The following is a 20,157-nucleotide window of genomic DNA, read 5'->3' on the forward strand; positions in this document are numbered from 1 at the left end:
AGCTGCAAGGCAGCTGATAACACATTCACTCCTCAGGCTGACAGCAGTTGCAATTCTGATTGCATCTCTGAAGTTCTCATTTACATTTTTTACTTTCTCTAGTAAGTCTCCACTTCCTTCCCCATTTCAGGAGGTTGGACTTGTGTGAAAGAATACCTGTGCCTCAATGCAGAGACCAAGGGACTGGTTCACATAAGAAAAGCTAAACAATTAGGTAAAATACTTGCCAAAATAATTTTATTTCCTTTGTGCATTCAAATATATATAAACATACTTTCTTAAACTTTCCAAGACAGCAGCATCTTATCACAAAAGAGTTTTCTGAACTTAGCTACATTTTTAAAGTACCCAGTTCATGAGACCAGATTCTCTTTCTGCTCTCTAAGTACAAAATTAGGTATGAAGCTGAATTGCTTGGCAACAGAAACAAGCAAGGTATTTTCTTTCATAAAAACCCAATTTCTTTGCAGCCTCATTTTGCAAGCAGGGACTATTAGGAGCAGATTCTTATTGGGCTTATGATGGGTCACTGGGATACTAAAATGCATCTATTCATTATCCTCTCACAGTGCCACACAGACTTGTCAGAAATCAGACTGACAACACTGGTACAGGTTCCTGGGTTTAAGGATTGCCTTCTGCCTGGACTCAACCATTGCCTTTCTGGGGACCATAGCTGGGGACAGTGTTTCTGGTTAGGGTGAGCTGGCACTTTGATACACAACAGGAAAGCTGTATGTAGAGTTTTCAACACCACCATAATCCATCAATGGCCAAGGCTGATGCATTAATAATCACAAAATAGTATTCAGAGTTTGTATTTAAGCAAAATGAAAATATGAAGGTCATGCCAGAGTGTTGGTCTGTTTTAATTCAAACCCTGAGCCAAATATTCCTCTTTTAAATGACTGTCACCAAAATGTCCTCAAGTAACTAAACAGGAACTGGCTGCAGTGGCAAATAATATATCACCAGTCCTCTGAGGAGGCCATACACTACATCTTCTAACTTTTAAAATTTGTTTAACATCTATAATTTCCTAGTTCTTTAAGTTAATGTAAAGCTTTAAAGAACAGTAGGTAATTCCATCTTGAGATGGCAATGTTGCTTAAGTAATTTTATTAATAAGAACTGCTGTTCACCCTTAGGACATGAGGTAAGCACTGAACTCCTGGCACTCATAGCAAGCCACACTGTCCAAGACCCATTCCCGAGTTACCACGGCAACGTTGTTCTGCTGGTGCATTGCTGCAAGACAAAGACACAAATGATACAGCTGTTATCAAGGACTCCAAACAAGCTTAAGGTGAGGCAACTGATGTCTTTCAGAATAAGCTGTTTGCTTTATCTGTGACATTTAAAAAGCCTTGATAAAAACCAGAGTCTAAAAGCAGTGATGTGGCACTACCATTCCCTTTAGCAGGGCAGCTAATACTGCTGCTCCAAAGAGGAGCTGCTTGGCAACTGGCCAGGCAGGCAGCAGTGAACACAGCATAAACACTAAAAGCAAAGAATGCAGTTATTATCTTTTAATTTAGGATCTCAGTGACAGAGCTTAGGTTCCTGTCTGCCCAGACATACTGAGTATGTGACAAGCAATGAGGCTCATTAAGACAGAAGCAACAGAAAATTACTGGAGTGCTTTCAGTTATTCCTCATTCCAGGATCTTTTTATTTTCTCATTTTTCCAGTGCCATGGAAACAGCTGGGTTTTTTACATCATTGTCCTGCTCCCCAGTTTTGTTGGATTTCACTGTAGACTAACTAGCTCCCATGCATTGGGGAACCCCACTATCTCTGAGGCAGTCTGGAACACTTGCACTTTCAAAGTCTCAAGGTTTCTCCCAAGCATTTTGCTTAAAAGAAAAAAATACAAAACTGTATCTGTTAAGGCTTTTTAACACAACTTTTCCAGACCAAGGGAATCGTGCTCCATCTGAGGCTTTCTCCTAGATCTTACTAGTCCTCCAAGGACACCTTTCCCCACCTTTTAAAAACTACTCAAAAGTTTCTGTAAAGCTGATGATACACAGAGGACAACTGAAGCAATAGTTTTCATCTGCCAGAGTAACTTTTAAGACTCTATTGCTGGTTCTTTAGACAATACACTTTGTCCTTCTAGGTTTTTCTTTCAAGACATACTTCCATCTCCAGATGCAGTAGAATTTTGATTCCTCTACAAACCTCTGATATTTAGCTATTAGAAGGACAAATGTGATAAAGACACTCAATGTGTACCAGAAAGCAGCTCATGACAGGGTTGCTTTACCTCTATAATCCGTGTTTTCCTTCCAAGCATCTGGCTGCACAACCACAACAGCAGTAGAATTCTAGGAATTTAAGATTAAAAAATAAAAATGCTATTGTTGTCTGTCCTTACATAACTCTCATTCTCATATCTATCTACAGAGAGCAATAACTAGGCTAACTCTGCTGCAGAGCATCACTTCAGAGAGGAATTTAAGAAGTATAGAGGGAGAAAGACATTAGTTCCTAAGATTCTTCTGTGATTTCTCTCCAGAAATGCTGTGACTACATTCAGGCACTAAAAGGCTTTCTGTGCTGGAAAGGGAGGCTCAGTGCTAATTTCAAGACTAATTAGTTATCTAGTCAACCTCAATCATTTCTCCACTACAAGGGGCCTGTCTTCTAGTGAAGGTTGGCCAGGCCTAGAACCAAGGGACACTGCCAGGCTGCACAGACAGCTCTCAAAACTATGGGAGGGCAACATTCATCAACACTTACTGCTGTGTGTGAGAACAGATCAGGCTGCTTCACCACAGAGGCACCACACAGCTCCACCATCCACTCCAGATGTTCTGAAGAAATCAGATGAACAGTCAGTTACTTCAGTGTTTTAGATCACATTGAAGCTGACACTACTCCCTAAGCCCTCCTGTGTTTGTTCCATTCACAAACCACCATAATTTGAAGGAACAGTCAGGTCTGCACAAAACAAAACCCTAAAAACCCTAAAAAAAAGCAATGGAACACATGCCCAAAACTTAAAGTCACAATTTATTTCCTCTTATCATAAGGATGCAAGACATGAAATGAAAATTAAAAGTCAGAAGTTAGAACTGTGATTATCTCTCATTAACAAAAGTAGCCAAAGTACTTAATTTCCACCAATTTGTTGAATTGGTAGTGAAGAAGATGAAGTCTCTCAAGTATAAGAGCCACAATTGAGGATCACTGCAGCAGGTGAAAGCACTGCATCCTTTTACAGCATCCATTGCATCCATTTACAGCAATTACTGTAAATGTCAAGAGATGTGAGCATATTTCACCCAGCCAAAAATAAAGTTATATTGGACAAATCAGAAAGTACCTGCTGAATTAACCACAAAAATGGGAAGTCAAGCACAAATATTTTAAGCAGGAAAATTACAGCTTAAATTTTCAAAACATGTAACACACTTTATTAAATCTTAAGAGTAAAAAAATGAAGCTCTCCTGAACAGCTTTTTCTTTTTATACTAACTACTGGCTTAGCTGTGTTTTGCTTTTAACACCTGCTCCTATAGACAGACAAGGATGTGTCAACTGCTAGAAAAAGGATGCTTAGGAGCTGTTTACTAAGACAGAAGAAAAAATGCTCAAATACAAGTGCTCAAGAGTATGGATCACAACTACCAGACAGCATGACATTAATGCTTTTCCTTCAGCACTAGAGAATCAGAGATAAACTAGATAAAAGGCCTAGTTTGAAATGCAAAATTGCTGGGGGGTGTCTGAGGACATCCAAAGAGAAAAGAACACCATTTCCACTCCATTTGGAGATACAAGTGGATAAAGTTCTTTACCTACACTTTACCCCCTGTAGGTATTTTAAAACTTCCAGAGGAAAAGAGCTAAAAAGTTACCCAAGAAGAGGTCAAATGTAAAATTCTGGTGAATGCACAGCTCAAGGTATTTTTATGCTAACTATTCATCCAACTCCACTAAAATGACACACCTGTAGTCATATCAGTGAAAGGTCCATAGCAACAGATCTCAAAGTCTTTAAAGATCTGAAAAGCAAGGAACATGTTAAAGTTCATGTGGGGTTTTTAAAGGACAATGCTTAATATGCTGTTTTCAATGCACTTCCAGGGCTTGTTATCAAGGCATCACTATTTCACAAAGCATATCCAAAGCTCTTTGTAACCTCCAAACCAGAAGAATATTAAAGACCACTAACCATAGGTTATAAAAAGATAGCACCCACTCCAAGCTTAGAGAGTCACTTCAGAATATCTGCTCTGCTGCTGACAGAGCTCACCTTTCATGCACAAAAATGCTTCATTTGTACAACTCTGTGTATAGAGAAGAGCAGAGAAATTGGAAGAAGTTCCAGACACTCAGCCAGCACAGCCACATATCTGAAACCAGAGCAGGACAGAGTTTGCATCCCTGATGTGTTTGTACCTTTTCAGTCAGAGCCTGTCTGGCCCTCTTGGGGCCTTGGTGGTTCCGCCCATTAATTACATCTCCTCGAACTTCAAAGTTCTCCTGGAACATAACATAAGCAAGGAATCAGAAGTGAGAGAACACTTTCCTGTCAAAGTTCTGCATCAAAACAGGAAGAGGGCAGATTTCAGAACTGAAAATCTATGAGTGTGTTCAGAATATGAATTAAAAGGCTTTGCAAAAGAAATGCTGGAGTAATGAAACTCCTGCAGCACCAGGCAATTTTTAAAGAAATAAATTATAGTCAACCAGTATAGTAGTCTAGCAAACTAAAGAAGCAGCACACTCCAAAGACTATAATTGTCTTATCAGTAAAGTCTTATTTGATAGAAATTATCTGTACAATAACATTATTTCCTTAAGCAAAGAATAGATCTTTTGCTCTATGATGTAATCTATTAATGCCAGTAGAAATACTAAAAAATACATCTATAACCTGTTAAAAAAACAATAGGGACTCATTATGTCTTCAATGCCAATGAACACATGTGTGTGGTTTTTGGTCCTAGCATTTGTTAAAATTAGAATCCCAGGTTTCAGAGCTAAAATTACATATTGAATGTTTAGACAATATCTGAGGTAACTGATAAGCCCATCATGTAACAGCATTACTTAACCATTTGACAGTTCACTCAAGATAAAAGACCTACCTCATCCAGTATCCTTCTTTCTTTAAAAGACTGAATTATCCCTAAATAAAAAGATCAGAACAAGAAAAGTCATTTTATCCAGCAAAATGGTTCTTCCACTACCAGTAGTCTGACTTCATTGCTATAATAAATTGAAGGTATTTGTACTAAAGGAGTACAGTATAACACTGAAAGAACTTAAAGAACTTTTTTACCTTTTATAAATAATACTAATTTTACACTAATTGATGCCATGCTTTGCAAAGATTTAAATTAAGAGGGACAAAAGGGTTTTGCCACAGTGGGGAGCAATCCAGTGTGGCTATCTGAAAGCAGAAAAAGTATTCACAAGAATAAGCAGCTTGATGCTGCTGTTTAAAAAATGAAAATTAAAAACCACAAAGTATTTAGAAGACATTGCAAAACATCAGATGGCAAGACATGAAGAGATCCTTTTTCTTTACTGTAACAAGTGAAGACTGCATTCATCATAGAAGGGCAAAGACCATTTAGCTCCAAAACAAGTTACACATACACTGATAACTAACTACCCATTTTCCTCCTGCAATGCCCAGGAAGTACTTCAGTGTCCGTTCACACACCAGCTCCTCATCTGCAGGGCAAACAAGATTAAGAGCTCTTTTAGTTTTGCCATTAGCAAAAAACCACAGGTCAGGTTATTTGCATGTAAAAGCAAACGTTTTTTGCAAAGTGCAGCAGCAAAATACCAAAACTATACAAAGGTTCCAACAATCCAGGGTCGTGATCCTACTAAACTGAAGGAAATGAGCAGAAACGAATCACTTGTACCACTTGTGAACCCTCTTAAAAATTATTCAATAAAGATAAGAGGCAAGAAAAAGCACAATTTCTTTGGGAACTATCTTTGTTTTCTTTTGGTTGGTTCTGAGCTACTTCACACTGCTGTGCTGTAAACACCTGGAAGTTATGACCAAGCAGCTGGAGAAACAAATACGAAGTAACATTAACCTTGAATTACACAAGGAAAAACACAAAAAGGAAAAACATGCCCTCACACTGATTCTGTGAAACAGAAAGATTCACAAGCTTCAACAAAAAACTTACAATGGAGAAAACAATCAGTACCTTTTTCTCAAACTTACTGAAATTTATTGCTGACCTGTCTACTTGTTGGTTAGACTAAAGGTAAAATTCTATATGGTCTGTCAACACAGGATTTGGTCCCATAGCTCCCAACAAACCTGTTTTCATTATGACATGGGTTGTTCCTTCGGTAATGTGATTAGATAAAGTGCTCTGAGTTTTTTTCACAAACTTCTGGACCACCAACTGAAAAGCAGTTAAGAAAATTAATAGTTAGCAACAGTTTTAAACTCCCCCCAGCAGCCCCAGTTTGTAGGAGCATAATGTAACAGGACAGTTACTTTAAAGTAACAGTTTTATGTGTTGGCACACAGAATGTAAATTTCCTTAAGTCAGGTTTGGCACCATTCAACAAACTAAAGTAAAGCAGAGCTCTTGGTTTGTGGTTTATAACCCAAAAGCCAGATTCTTCTGGAAGTTGAGTGCAAAACCAGGTTTATCAGCAACTCAGAATTATTACTCACAGAAATGCTCACTATGGATCAGAATTTGGGTGAAGCAGCATCACCTGGAAACACTAACTGAACCAAACACCCTCACAGCCCCTCCCCACCCCCTTGCCTTTCTAGAAGTCCTCTGGTTTTGGAATCATGTGTTTTCCCCCTGCAGACATCAGGGATCATTTAAAAAGTTCAAACTTCACTAAGCTTAACAGTGCCATTACAGGCAGCATTCTCACAGTCTTAGGAATGATAAAGTTTGACTTAAGTTGCTGCATTACTCACCTGCAACTCCTACAAGATTTATTATACTTAAGAGATCTGTCTATTGAGGACTATAGCAGTAATCAGGAATCACTAACTAGTGATCTCAAAATTCTGGAATTTACTTACAAGCTCGCTGTGATTCAGACCTGATGCCACAATTGACATTTCTTTCCTCTTAGTCACAACTGGACTTGTAGCATTTTCTTTCCCAGTTGCATTGTCGAGAACAGGTGCAGGAAAACAAACACTTTGCTTCAATTTGTGTCCTGGGCCACAGCTTTTATCAGTGTTCTGAGGTACGACAGGGCCATCTGTGGCTTCTGCAGTTTGAGGGGTACAAAGCCCAACAGAAGAGGAAGAGTTATCTGGACTCTGGGTCACATTTCCAAAAAGATCCAACGAGACAGATGTGCTGTTTTGCCTGGTCCCAGATTTCTGCCCCTCTGCATTTTCTGAAGGAAAAAAGAAATTACCCCTTGAGAAAATTGCATCTCTTTCTTGTAGCCATGGTAGAAGGGTGTTGCTCTCTCTTTTAGGTTTAAATTCCGCAGTTACTTCCTCTCCTTATATGTTTATTACTTCATCTTTGCCTCTATCATTACTTTTTCCTGATCTATTGGCAAGACACTAGAACACCTGTGAAACTTTCAGCAGTGTATTTGTCGAAGTGTCTGAATTTAGAAGTGAGACAGGAAAACTCCTAATACTGTCCAAATGCTGTCACACTGCATTTGATGGGCAGCCATACAGCTGGGCTACCAAACAAAGCAGTAACACCTTTTTAAAATGACCAGGAACATAGAAATCAAAATCCTTGATTTACAGGAAAAAGTTGTACCTTGCTGATGTATAATAATATGAAGGGAACAGGAGAAAAACACCAGAAATAAAAATGCACTAGGTTTCTCTTAAATGTTACCTGCTTCAAGCTGACACTGCCTGTATTCTTGCACTGCTTCCTGCACAGGTTTTGTCTTTTCAGAGGGACTTTCATTGTTTAGAACACTGTCACACTCAAGGCCTTTCCCCAGATCTAATCTCTGTGTTAAAGATGATTTAGAAGATGGAAGCAACAATTCTGGAGACCTTGAGAGAGGGAAATTGACTTTAATACCTTTTTCACTCTAAGTATCAGAAAAATGTAGCAACAGTGAAACTCCTGTAATTTCTCAGAAGCTCAGAGATATTGCAAGATTAAAAAAAAAAAAATTAGAAATAAACAAAAAAACCCCCAAACTCCAAACAAAACCATTGACCTTTTTCCTTCTCTCATTTGATCCATTTCAAATGTTCCTTCAGTACCAGCATGTGGCAATTCCCTATGGACAGGTAAAGCTTCACAGTTCTGACTTCCATGCTGCTTTAGCACTGCTTCAAGCACAGCCATTTCCTGCTGAAGTTTTTTCAGGCTATTTTGCATAGCATTCTTTTGCTGCAAAGGAGGCACAAGAATGCCAACATTAGCAAACTCAGGATGAATTTCCTTAACAAACACTTGAAAATCAGAAATAGCAAAAGTTTTGAATTAGTTTTTGCCACATGTTCAAGAGGTGACCGTGGTGCTTTTATGGAACAAATAGTGCACACACCCCACATCAGAAGCAAAACCACCCAACCAACCACACACATGTTTTGCCAGTCACGTTATTTCAGTTTCAATGTCTCAGGGTTTAATCATTCAGAAAAGAAAATAACACAACTCCTGCACAAATTCATTTAAAACTAATTTTGTCCAAACTGCATTAGTAGTTCAGTACATGATATTCATTATTAAATTTTAAATTGAGTCTTCATTTTTCATCATTACTAAAAGCCTCAAAGATCATTTAAAGGACTAAAATATTTCATAATGTTCTTATGTTCCCCCTCAAAAATCACATTATTAAAAACATGCCATAGGCAGGTCCTCATAAGAACAGCTCAGGGTTTCAAAGGATATTTTTAAAAACCCAAACCCTTTACCTTACATGATGAAGCAATTTCCACAGAACTGAATATTCCATTTGTAGCTCCAGCACTGGCACCGTGTGGAGCCTCTTTGTTACTGAACCCATAAAAAGCCCCAAACAAACAGAAAACCATCACCACACCACAACCCCAAATTCCCCACCCATGCTGCCATTAATCCATTCAGAGCAGGCACATCCCAGTATCTCCATCCATGAAGATACATTAGGTAGCAATTCCCTGCCAGCTGATTACATTTTACACTGATGCTGTAAACAGAAGCACCCATAAAGCACAAAAATTAAATTCACTTTCCTTTGACATACATAAAGCCCATAGGGCTGGTAATGCTGAAGAGAGATTTGGCAGAAGACTCACCTTAAAGTCACAAAGGACAAAAAAAACCAAAAACCCAAAGCAAAGCAAAAAACCCCAAGCCCCTAAGCCTCAACTGAAACCCCACCCCAAATGACCCAATACATAAAGTCAGGCCACTGAGCAGCATTCAGGGTATTAACAGCAGACAAAAAATACACTGCTAGACACACCTTTCATTAGACACTGCCTGCTGGGACTTGTATCTATAATATTCTAATACAGAATTATTTGATTTATTCTGATATGGAATTATTTGATTTAATCTTTACACATAGCAGACAAGTCTCTCTGCTTCTAAATATCTACTGTAACAAATCTAATCCTTACCACCTAATCCTTATAAATTCCTATCATTAAAGCTTCTAAATATAGGGAGCTGACATTTCCAGCACTGGCCAAGTGTGGAGATGCATTAATTAGCATCTCCCACAATTAAGCCCTGTAACCAACACCACATAACAAGCTGTGGCCATTGCAGTGTAAGGTGAGGCAAAGTTGGAAAAGTAATGGCATAGAAGCAACTCTACAGTTCTTCATTAATTATGCTTTTGGAAGTAATGTAGTGACAAAGAATTATGGTGAAAGAAGTTTTCACTGTATTGACTTCACAGCTTTCATGTGCTTGCTTATCTCCTAGAATGTGAGCTGCTTCCAGCATTTAGTGCATAAACTCACCTGTGTAGTGAGGATTTCACCCTGAGAGAGTGGTCCACATGAATCTTCTACAATACTTATTTCGCTGTCGTATCCAGATGCTTCACCTTGAAGAAGGTGGAAAAAAACCACTTGGGTTAAAGAAAATCCCACCAAACAACACCAAACCAACCAACATTATCTCTTACCATGCAGAGGTTTTAGAGAACTAATAACTATAACTCTAAAGTGACAAGTTTTGAAAATGTTGAAGTTAGAAGGACAGATCTACTTTAAGTGAACATTTCAAAGAATACCATGTCACACACACGGCAAAGTAAACAGAATTCTGTGTTTCAACAGTGATAGAAGAGTCCTAAACATTTACAAAGGCCATAAAAAGGTCAAAATATTCACTACAAAATCCTACAGCCAATTTCATCAAACATTTCATCTGGGGAAAAAGCTTGGATAGGCTGTGAAGTTTTGCTGATGATGCAAGTATCACACTGCAGTAAGAGAAATAGCATTTCTCTCAAAAATGAATTCCAATTAGACAGTCAGTCTCCAATGCCCAGTCTGTTAATTTGTACTCTGAACAAAGAACACTGGAAGAACATAATTTTCAGGAAACAAACCACTGAGGGTTTTTGTTTGATTGTTTAAGGTAGATACATTCCTCTAGGAGACCAAGCACCCCATAAACACAGAACAAAGGTCCCATGCAAACACCAAAAACCTCGGTGTAAGGACATTATAAACACAGCTGCAGAGATAAAAAAAAAATCTTGATTTGTACCTAGGTTTGCTCCCATGTCTGGGTCTTCTTGGCATTCATCTTCAGTTCTCTTCAGCCCTCCATCACAATTTTGGAAAGTGTCTTTACTGTCATTCACACTGCTCATTTGTTTGGATACATGAGCTTCTGGTAAATGCTTCTTCAGCTCTTGTGCTCCATTAACTGATTCTTCAGACATGTTGGACTGGGAAGAAAATAAGTTGACAGAGCATTCTGACTCCTGGCTTGGTGAAACACACACGTTACTTTGGGCAGCTTCAGGCACTTTCTGCACAATATTGTCATCATTACTCACACCGTGAGGCAACGTGTTGGGACTCACTGGAGACTCTACCACAGATGTCATTTGTTTATCACTCTGCAAAGGTGTGCTTGCTGATTTGCTGAAGATTAATGTCTGAAAGCATGGTAAGTCTTCATCCTCACAGGACTCTTCATCTGAAGATGGCAGTTTCTGCACACGCCTTCGAGACTTGTGAATGCCTCGAGATCTTGGCTTAGAACTTGCATTTCTGTTGTGCAGTTCTTTTCCCAGGGCATTGTCACTTTTTACGAACACTGCAGATTGCTCTTTCCTATCAGCTTCACATAAGCTGGTGTTCTCTTCAATATCAGAGCACAGCAAGCCATCAGGAGTTTCAGACAAACCTGTAAGATCACTGTTCCCTCTAAGAGGTTCTTCTAGAGCCTCTGCAGCTAAACACTCAGGCATTGCTGTGCTAACAGTTTGGGCTGCTTGTTCTTCATTCCCCTTTACACATTTTCTTTCTCTTTTGCTACTTTTTGTCCTAGTGACTACACAGCTGAATTCAGCAGGGCTTTGCTGACAAGTTGCAGGACAAATCATTGCTTTGGATTGAAAATGCAGAGTTGGTCCTTTGCAATCAACTTCAGTCCTTCCTGCTTGATTGCTTTCTGAACTGAAGCCTATTTCCCGGCCTATGTTTAAATCCATTTCTTTGGAATCATGCTTCTCTGTGTTACTCTGATCACTTTGGCTTCTATTACTTTTGATGGAATTCTGTCTCAACTCCCTTTCTATCCCTATCTCAGTTGACACTGGCTTTTCATGGCCCTGCTCTTCTTGTAGCAATCTGGTTTTGTCCTCAGTCTGAGCAGCCCCTGTTCTCATCACTGCTGCCAGAGTCCCTTCCCCTGCAGCCTGTGAAATATCCTTCCTGTGCTCTCCTGTGCTGACAACTAAGGAAGACACATGATCAACATGGGTAGACTCACAGGTCTTAAGCTCCTCTTGCTCAGAAACCCTGCTCAAGCTTTGAGCAGCTGTTTTCTCTTCTTGCAAGCTTTCTGGTTGTAATTGTTTGCTATGTTTATTTTCTCCCTGAGCAGCACACGATAAAGTTTCAGAAGCAGGACCTTCCACTGCACGTGCCTGCCTGGGAGTCTGAAAAAGGCTAAAGGATGAGCGCTTTGAATGCCTAAATATATTTCGCAGATACTGCGTGTCTAATTCACTGTCTTCAGCTTCCTTAGTCAACTCCAAAACATTTTTAGCCATTGGCAACTTGTCAGTTTTGAAGTCTCCTGGAACACTTTGTGAATCCTGCCCACACTCCTGGGGAAAGGCAGTACGTGATTCAGTCATCTCTTCAGTCTGGTGACAAGCAGTTTGCACAGCAGTCACTGAAGGAGGTTGCAGGAGGAGAGGGCTACCTTGTATTTCCCTGTCTTGAGAACTTGTATGAGGTGCAGTAGGACCACAGTTTGAAGGCTGACATGAAGGACTGAACAGACTTTTTCCAGTTTCTGCAGTGTCAGATAAATTCTTTAGACTAACCTGCACTTCATTTGCTTCCAGATCACCTCCCTTCAAATTAGTGGCTGGCTTGTAACTCAGCATATCTTGAGGCTCACACAGGTCTTTGCATTCAGCAGAGTCAGTTCCCACATTCCTTTGGCCTCCAGGGACAGACCTTCCATGATCACTGTTACTCTTTCTTGCTCCCTTTACTCCTTTTCTTGTTTCCTTTGTCATTTCCTCAGTAAGTAACTGAAGCCTTCTGCTGCGTCTGACTTGCTTTTGCTCAGAATCGACTTTCCTGGGCTCTCCACTGCTTGGATAGCTATCGATCTGTGGCTCAGCTGGATCAGGGAAAACAGAGCTTCTATCCACTACTAACTGTAGAGCACACATAGTTCTACTAGAATGCCTGCATCTTTTTGCTGCAGAACTTCGTTTTCTGGTGCTTTTCTGATCACAGTTATACATTTCTAGTTCCCCATCACAGTGCTTGCCAGTGACCTCCTCAGTAGCTTTCTTCCATGTGGATCCTCCTGCTTCCTCAAGTTCTGTTAGTGTATTATTTGCTCTATTCTGAGAAAGGTGACTCTCATTAACAGCAACACTTTCATCACATCTTTTCTTTTCAGCATCTCCAAGGCAGCAGTTAACACTTTGAGGGCCCCCATCTGCCTCTTCTGTATCTTTTTTCTTGATGAAATCCTCAGGTTGCAGGACACAGGCAGTCTTCCTTTTTCGTTTGAGTCTGTTTTTGCTGAAATTATTCAGGCACTTATCAGCAGCCACATCTTCCTTTCTTGTAGTAGGTAAAATGTCTTTTAAGGCAGAAGGGGGATTTGATTTCCTCTCTCTCTTGTATGTTTTTCCAAATATTTTGTCTTTGATGTCATCTGCTGTTTGTTTTGACCACCTCTTGTTTCCTTCAACTGCTGCAATTTCCATGGAATCTACCATAGGGTCAGTCTTTTCTGAAATACAGGACTCTTTATCTGATAAACACAGATCTCCTTCACCTGAAACATCAGCTGATACAGCAGATTCATCCAGGGAAGAACTGGAAGACAAAATCTCATTGCTTTTTGAAAACCATTCATTGACTTTCTGAATGCTCCGCTTCAGTCTCTTCTTGGAGACTTTATTCAGGGTGGCAGAGTGAAGTGTCTCTGGCTGATGTAGCTTCTCCAGAGGAAGCTCTTTGTCATTCTCTGAGTCATTCTCAGGTTCACATGCCTCTACAGCTTCCACATTTTGTACATCAGTATCCATTTCCCTGTTTTTATCCAGCCTGCCCTCTGAGCTATCTTCTGAATCAAACTCTTGGTTTTTACTGCTGCACTGGGTTTGCTTTTCACCCATTTCTTCTGAGTTCTTAAAGAATGATGTGTCCCTGCTCACTGTGGGACTGGCAGCACCAATTCTGTCACGCTGCTCTGGGAGTAGGTCTACAGGAAGAACACTTAAAGCAGAACTCTGGCATTCAGTCACATTCACTTGGTCAGGTTTGGCACATTCAGTGATGCTCTGAGTGCTTTTCTCGCTCAAGCCTTCCTTTGAGAAACCACTTTCACCTGTTAGATTTATAGGTATCATAAATTATTAAGCTCTATTTTACACACACAAGCACAATAACAGGCGTAATGAAACTTTAAAACTTTGTTTTAAAAGAAGTCTTCTTTCCCCCCAAACCAGAATATTACACTGTACAAATCTCCCTCTAGAAAAGGCAGAAAGATCTTATTACATGTTCTTCTAATTTTTCACATGTATTACCCGCCAGTGCTCTCCATTTGTACTGTAAGTTATAATACAGCTCAAGCAGAATAGATTTAGTTTTGTACTTTGATCAAGTCACTTATTTTTCCTTTCTGTTCCTGTGTATACAACATCCACATTTTAAGTCTTTGTCACCAAAACAACACACCTATGATATTTGGTAATGTTATTTCTTTAGCACACAGCTTGTCAGGCTGTGCATTGCAAGAATTTTCATTCCTCTTCTCAGCACTCTCAAGTTCTTCTAGCCTTTCTTGAGAAGAAATCTGATCTGCTGCTTTGTCTTCAAACCTGTTGGGAAAAGAAATCTAATTTCATTACAGAAAAAGCCACAACAGACTGAATAGAAGATGATACTAATTTTTCCCCTTTTGCCCTCTGAAATAGTTTCTGGAGAAGTCAAGCTGCATGATTGACACTCACCAAAACTAGATCCCTTCAGAGTTTCAGGCCATTTCTTTAAAATATCCTCTCTTGCAATCCTGAATTTAATATTTACTTTCTAAAGCACAATATCTACTTTTCTATGGAAGATCTACGTAAGCAACAAAACATTTAAAAAACAGTTCTAAAGCATGCAATATGGCAAACAGTTGGAATTCAGCTACCCATTCCACCCTAATGCCCTCAAAGCTGAAAATCATTTGTCAGTTTAAGAATTACATCAGTCCTATGCTAAGAAACTAGAACACAGGAAATGAGAAGACTGAACTACTGTCTTCAGAAAATATGAATTCCTTATTCACCTTTACTTACCCAGTTTTGCTTGCCTGTTTAAAAAATTCTTCAGATGATTCAGAGCCTGAAAACAAATCAGCTGTTACTCTGGCTGGAATGATTCAGAGAAAGGTGACTTGCCAGATTCAGTGCTTATCATCATACACATACCTAGACCTTTCTAGAGCTAGATACTTTCAACTTTTAGCAGATGAAATCAAGTTCAATTGTGAAGTATTTTACCTCATTATAATGATTTATACGTATAAATATCTACATGACTCCAGCATAAAATTGTGTTTAAATACAGTGACTGGTAACTAAGAGCTAATTAGCTGAAAGTTAGTTTCTGATTTCTAAAATTATACACAAAAGAACTATTAGAATTTAGAATTTTGAACTGGAAGTCAGAGAAATATATTTAAGTGTCTGTCTCAGACCCTTTGATCCTGGCACATGCAATAAGGAAAGAAGTGAGGAAACAAACTCTACCCGTTAAAAGCAGCAATTCCTTTAAGGAACAGGATAAAAAATAAGCTATGCATGGTATCTGTCTTGTTTCTCATAACAATCAGCATCAGATAAAATTCTGAAAAGCTAGCATAAATAGCAATAAAATATTGTTTTCTCAAATAGATTTCACTCTCATCTCAAGCACTGGCGACAAGGCTTAGCATTCTTCAGAAAACAGTAGCCACCTTTAGCTGTAACAGCTAGAATTTTTTGCTCATCTGTAAACATCTTCTCTGGATCTTGTACACCAAGGCTTAAGGGTTCACTACAGCAGTGTTATTTGCCATGATATAACAAATTATGTAAAAAACCCTTCTGATTAACCAATTTGGAACTGTCCATAATTTGTCTCATCGTTTTGGCTGTTAAGGAGAAATTAGTGTTTATAAAGACTTTGAACGTAATCACCTTTCATTGCTTTGCAAGCATTGTACACAAGATCAATTAGTGTGGATTTACAACAGATCTTACCAAACTCCATATAAATACCCTTTGAAGAGTCACATTTCTGGGGTTTGTTTCTTGGACGATACATTTTGGTCTCTGTAAGCTGAATATTCACACTAGCTCCCTGCTGACAGGAAAATAGAAATAAATAGTTATTTTTAACAGTGGTGTATTAAAAAAAACCCCATAGCTATTTAAACCTTAGCAGGGGGTTGATATAAATACTTAGTTCATATGCATTGGTAGCTTCTATGCACAATACAGTACAAGTAATTTACCATATTGATATCAGTAATGAAATGTGTCAACAGAAACAATGTGTTATGCATTTAACAGATCAAATCATTGCAAGTTTGATCTGACATTCTGTTTTGTCTAACATTATACTCAGCATTAAGCAGATGAAAACAGAAACAACATGCCATGGGCAGTCACACACACAGCAATCACCCCAAGCTGGGTAATGCCTTATGAATCCTAAGACATTGTCATGATCTTACCCCTAAAGAGATAAAACCCCTATGGTTCAAGGCAGCCTTATGAAACAAGCAGGTTGAACAAGTTTTCAATCCTAGTTTCAGTAACAGACTGTACTATGGCAATATTATGTATAAATTCAGGTCAAACATCTTCCTCAAGTAAGTCCAGAAGACAAAAATATATAGATGTCCTTGTCCAGAATATTACTCAAGTCAAAGAGAAATCTGAGATCAACCCAAAATCTGCTACTTCATTCTTTTATTTACATGCATGTATACACATTCCAAACACATTTTAAACAATCCACAAAAATAAAATGGGAAAAAACAGTTACCAAGGTGCAGTTTTCTTGTCCATTCCCTTTAGCACTTTTTCTCCTGTTTCTGAAGCCCTTACTTTGGATGACAGAACTTTCCTTACACAGGGACTCAGGAGCAGTGGCTTCCGTGGATGTTTTAGGAAAGTGATGACTCTTTAAAACTAAAAAAAAGTTATTAGGTAAAAAATCCAAATTTTTTTACAGTGAGTATGACTCAAGTATTATATAGTAATGAAATGGACTTGTGTAGACCCTATGTGCTTAGTACATATACAGCTAAAACATGTTTATCCAAGAAAGAAATCTTGTTGAGTTACTAGTCTGATCATTCTGAGTACTCTTGAAGTAGTAAGTAAAAAGCCAACTAGTTTTCTCAACCAATTTTAGTTATCTAGATAATCTAGCAAGAACAGGATCTCATTCTAGTGATTTTAGAATGGCTGAGCAAGTTAAAAAGAATTAAAAAATAAAGTCTGTTTTTTATAGCAGAATACACAAAACACTGCCATCTGCCCCCCGCCACAATGTCTTGTTTACCAAAATATAAATAGGCACATGCCTGACTTACCAATACCCTACCAGCACCCTTAACAAGGCACTGAGTTCCAGAAAGGGCAAATTTGGACTCCCTGAGGATCTATCTGAATGGCATGAGTTAACAAACACTGCTACATCATCTGCTAATTCAGGCTCTGAGACTGTTTAACAAATTAAAACCACAAGGCTGGGCATAATCAAAAGCAGGACCTTTGCTAACAGTTATAGATTAAACATTATTTGATAAACATTCAGCCATATTTCAGGAACTGAACATAAGATTGGCCAGAGTCATCACACACACGGTAAAACTGCTCAAGAGATTTTCTTAAGAACATCTTGGAAACTTAATGGAACTTATGCTTCTACATCCAAGAAAAAAACCTTTTGATAATTCTTCCCGTATTTATTACTGCACAGTAAATGGGTTACTTTATAAATAATCATGATATGCCAAAGCCTTATTTTAAAAAAGACTGGGGGCATACATTCACAACACTTACACTTCACTCCAGTGTCAAGCTCAAAAGCACGGATAGTCTCCAATAATCCTTCAATTAGTTGCTTAAATCTGGAATTTTCTTTCAGACTTCTGAAATAACATCAGTACTTCAGTTATTTTAAGACAAATGAACAGGTTAACTATAAATGCTTCTAGAATTTTGGCTGAACAAAAAAAAAAGGGGGTAAAACTCCAAAGTGGAAGATGAGACAATGAGAAATTGTTGCCAAGGAATAACAACACAATTCCCCCAAACAACCATTTCTATGGGAATTAAAACTACCACAAAAGTGAACTATCATATTTTTCCCCCTGGAGGTTTAGTAGAGAGAAATCAGTTGCAAGAATTGAACACTGACATAGCACAGACATTTGTTAAGAGAGGTGTGATCACCTGGAGAACAGCTTACATTGAGGTAAGGGAATACATTTACTCCTTTAGAAATAGACAGCTTACTTAATAACCACTTTTTCTTCTGCATTTCAATCTTATATATTAATATATTATATGTTAATATATTTTAAGACTATTGTTAGCATTTCCCCAAAGTTCAAACATCTCAGCCTCCAGCCCCCTTACAAAGATGCATTCCTCACCTCTTGGTAACTTCAGTCTTACACAGAGGACACTCTGCCACACCTTTTTTCTTTTTACTGATAAGTTTGAACATGCAGAACCTAAGAAAAAAGAACACTTGTAATGGTAACAAAAGAAGGATTTTGTTTTCCCTAAAACTGAGTATGCACATTCACCTCTTAGCAGTAATCAAGTATGTATTTTTGTTCTGGTGTTAACAGTGAGTTAATTGATCCCCTTTGACACATTTGTGAAGCTGCAGTTCTCTCTTCTACAGAATTAACTTTTTCCCCTAAAGTAGCTGCACGTGAAGTTATCAAACCACAGTATACATACGTGATTAGCACTGAAGAAATGTATATAGAAATTAAAACCGGTATATATGGAATTAAAAATTGTAAAACCAAAAAATATTACATCTGGAAATTAAAAATTGCATTGCACCTACAAGTTTTCATTCCTACCTGCAGAATATGTGATCACATTTTGTTGAAACAGGTTCTTGGACCACGTCCAAACTACAGAAAGAAAAACAAAAACACAGAAGTTGTAGACACTAGGGGGCCAGACTGCAACCAGAACCTTTGCTATTTCAGCATTTGTTTGCACTGAAGAACTACAGACCTCATTTACCTTTCAGAAACAAAAAGGACAAAACCCCACACTACTTTACAAACAATACTCTAATCCAAGCAGATACATTTTCTTCCCCCGCTGAATAGAGGACTGACACATTTAGGTTCTAATCGAAAAGCCAAATTTACAAGAACATAAGAGCAAAATACAAGTTTTTTTCTTGCACTTTCTCATTTGAGCCCCACAAAACATCAGTATGTTTAGCCCTAAGCACAAATCTCTTTGCTTTCTGGTAAGACACAGAACTGACAAAGCATTTTCAAAGAAAGGAAAAAAAAAAACCCCCAAATTTCCAAAAGATTAATTGACTATACTGATATTATTTCCTGGCATACCATATTGGGCACTCCAAGTTCTTCTGCATAGCTGAAAGCACATTTTGTACGTGCCCAACAGTGATCACTGAGAAGTCCATCCTTCACATCCAAAAATACTCTACAGGAAAAAAAAGAAAAAAAAAATCAGCTTTATTTCTGCAAAAAATTCTGTTGCATCCCATGACTATGCTTCCTCCCGCACGGCTCTGCTCTAACCTGCAGAATGGTATCAAACACGTTGCTGTTATTACTTGAGCAAGACTTTACGATAGAGGAGTTCTTACTCTGAATGTTTACACTTTAAACCTCTCCAGTGTCTTGCAGCCAAAGCAGCGCCCAGAAAGGGTTTAGAGCAGCGGCCTTCAGGAGGAGCTCAGAAAGTGCGCAGAGCACAAAACAGCAAAGGAGAGGGGCTTGCGAGGTGGAAAAACACACGAAAAAGACGGCAAACGTGCTTTATGCAAAGGACCCTGGGCGTACCCACACGAGCCAGCACAGGCGAAACCCGGCAGCAAATGCCCCAAATCCTGGAAATAAGGAGAAACCACTTGAGCTTCCCGCGGCGGCAGCTCGGGGCCGGCCGGGCCCTGCAGCGAGGCCTGTCGGCAGTCCGAGGCGAAGAGTCCCAGCACGGGCGGAGGGAGCGCGGGTGCGGCCGACAGGACCCGGCCGGGGCCGTCCCCGCTCCCGCCTCAGCGCCGCTCCGAGGGCCGCGTTTCGCGCCCTTCCCGCCCCGCCGCCCGCAGCCAATCCGGTGCCGCGGGGCCGGCGCGCGCCCCTGCAGCGCCCTCTTATGGGCCCTCGGCGGGGCGGGGTCGGGATGGGCGAGTCTGATTGGCCCTGCCGCTGCCACGTGATTCCGGCGTGCGCAGGCGCCGCCGCGGCGCAGTCGCCGGACGTGCGTGGC

At 39.4% G+C, this 20,157-nt stretch overlaps 1 protein-coding gene across 5 annotated transcripts; it reads right to left on the reverse strand.

Annotated features, from left to right (window-relative positions):
• Positions 1-215: 215 nt before the first annotated feature.
• Positions 216-20,004, reverse strand: BRCA1 (BRCA1 DNA repair associated). 5 transcript variants are annotated; one of them, XM_068996245.1, is made up of 22 exons: positions 19,735-20,004; positions 19,269-19,368; positions 18,762-18,815; positions 18,318-18,398; positions 17,722-17,810; positions 16,697-16,842; positions 15,907-16,009; positions 14,962-15,007; positions 14,354-14,496; positions 10,671-14,000; positions 9,914-9,999; positions 8,170-8,345; positions 7,833-7,999; positions 7,040-7,365; positions 6,305-6,392; positions 5,617-5,694; positions 5,103-5,143; positions 4,411-4,494; positions 3,959-4,013; positions 2,746-2,819; positions 2,270-2,330; positions 216-1,248 (listed from the first exon to the last, which is right to left on the reverse strand). In XM_068996245.1, the coding sequence occupies exons 2-22, from the start codon at positions 19,346-19,348 to the stop codon at positions 1,145-1,147; spliced, it is 5,412 nt and encodes a 1,803-aa protein (XP_068852346.1). In that variant the 5' UTR covers positions 19,349-19,368; positions 19,735-20,004; the 3' UTR covers positions 216-1,144. The 5 variants fall into 5 exon arrangements, with proteins under 5 accessions (XP_068852346.1, XP_068852345.1, XP_068852347.1 ...); XM_068996244.1 differs by having other exon boundaries at positions 19,731-20,004; XM_068996246.1 differs by lacking the exon at positions 19,735-20,004 and adding an exon at positions 19,467-19,691.
• Positions 20,005-20,157: the final 153 nt, after the last annotated feature.

Source organism: Aphelocoma coerulescens, chromosome 27, assembly GCF_041296385.1.
Source record: "Aphelocoma coerulescens isolate FSJ_1873_10779 chromosome 27, UR_Acoe_1.0, whole genome shotgun sequence".
Classification (NCBI taxonomy): Eukaryota; Metazoa; Chordata; class Aves; order Passeriformes; family Corvidae; genus Aphelocoma; species Aphelocoma coerulescens.

Bases quoted from the DNA above. Each gene is read 5' to 3' on its own strand.
- BRCA1 (XM_068996245.1), bottom strand. From the start codon at position 19,348: ATGGACTTCTCAGTGATCACTGTTGGGCACGTACAAAATGTGCTTTCA. The intron at 8,346-9,913 runs GTGAGTTTATGC...CCTCCTTTGCAG, and splicing joins GTGAAATCCTCACTACACAG to CAAAAGAATGCTATGCAAAA. The intron at 7,366-7,832 runs GTAACATTTAAG...TTTTTCCTTCAG, and splicing joins GCAGTGTCAGCTTGAAGCAG to AAAATGCAGAGGGGCAGAAA.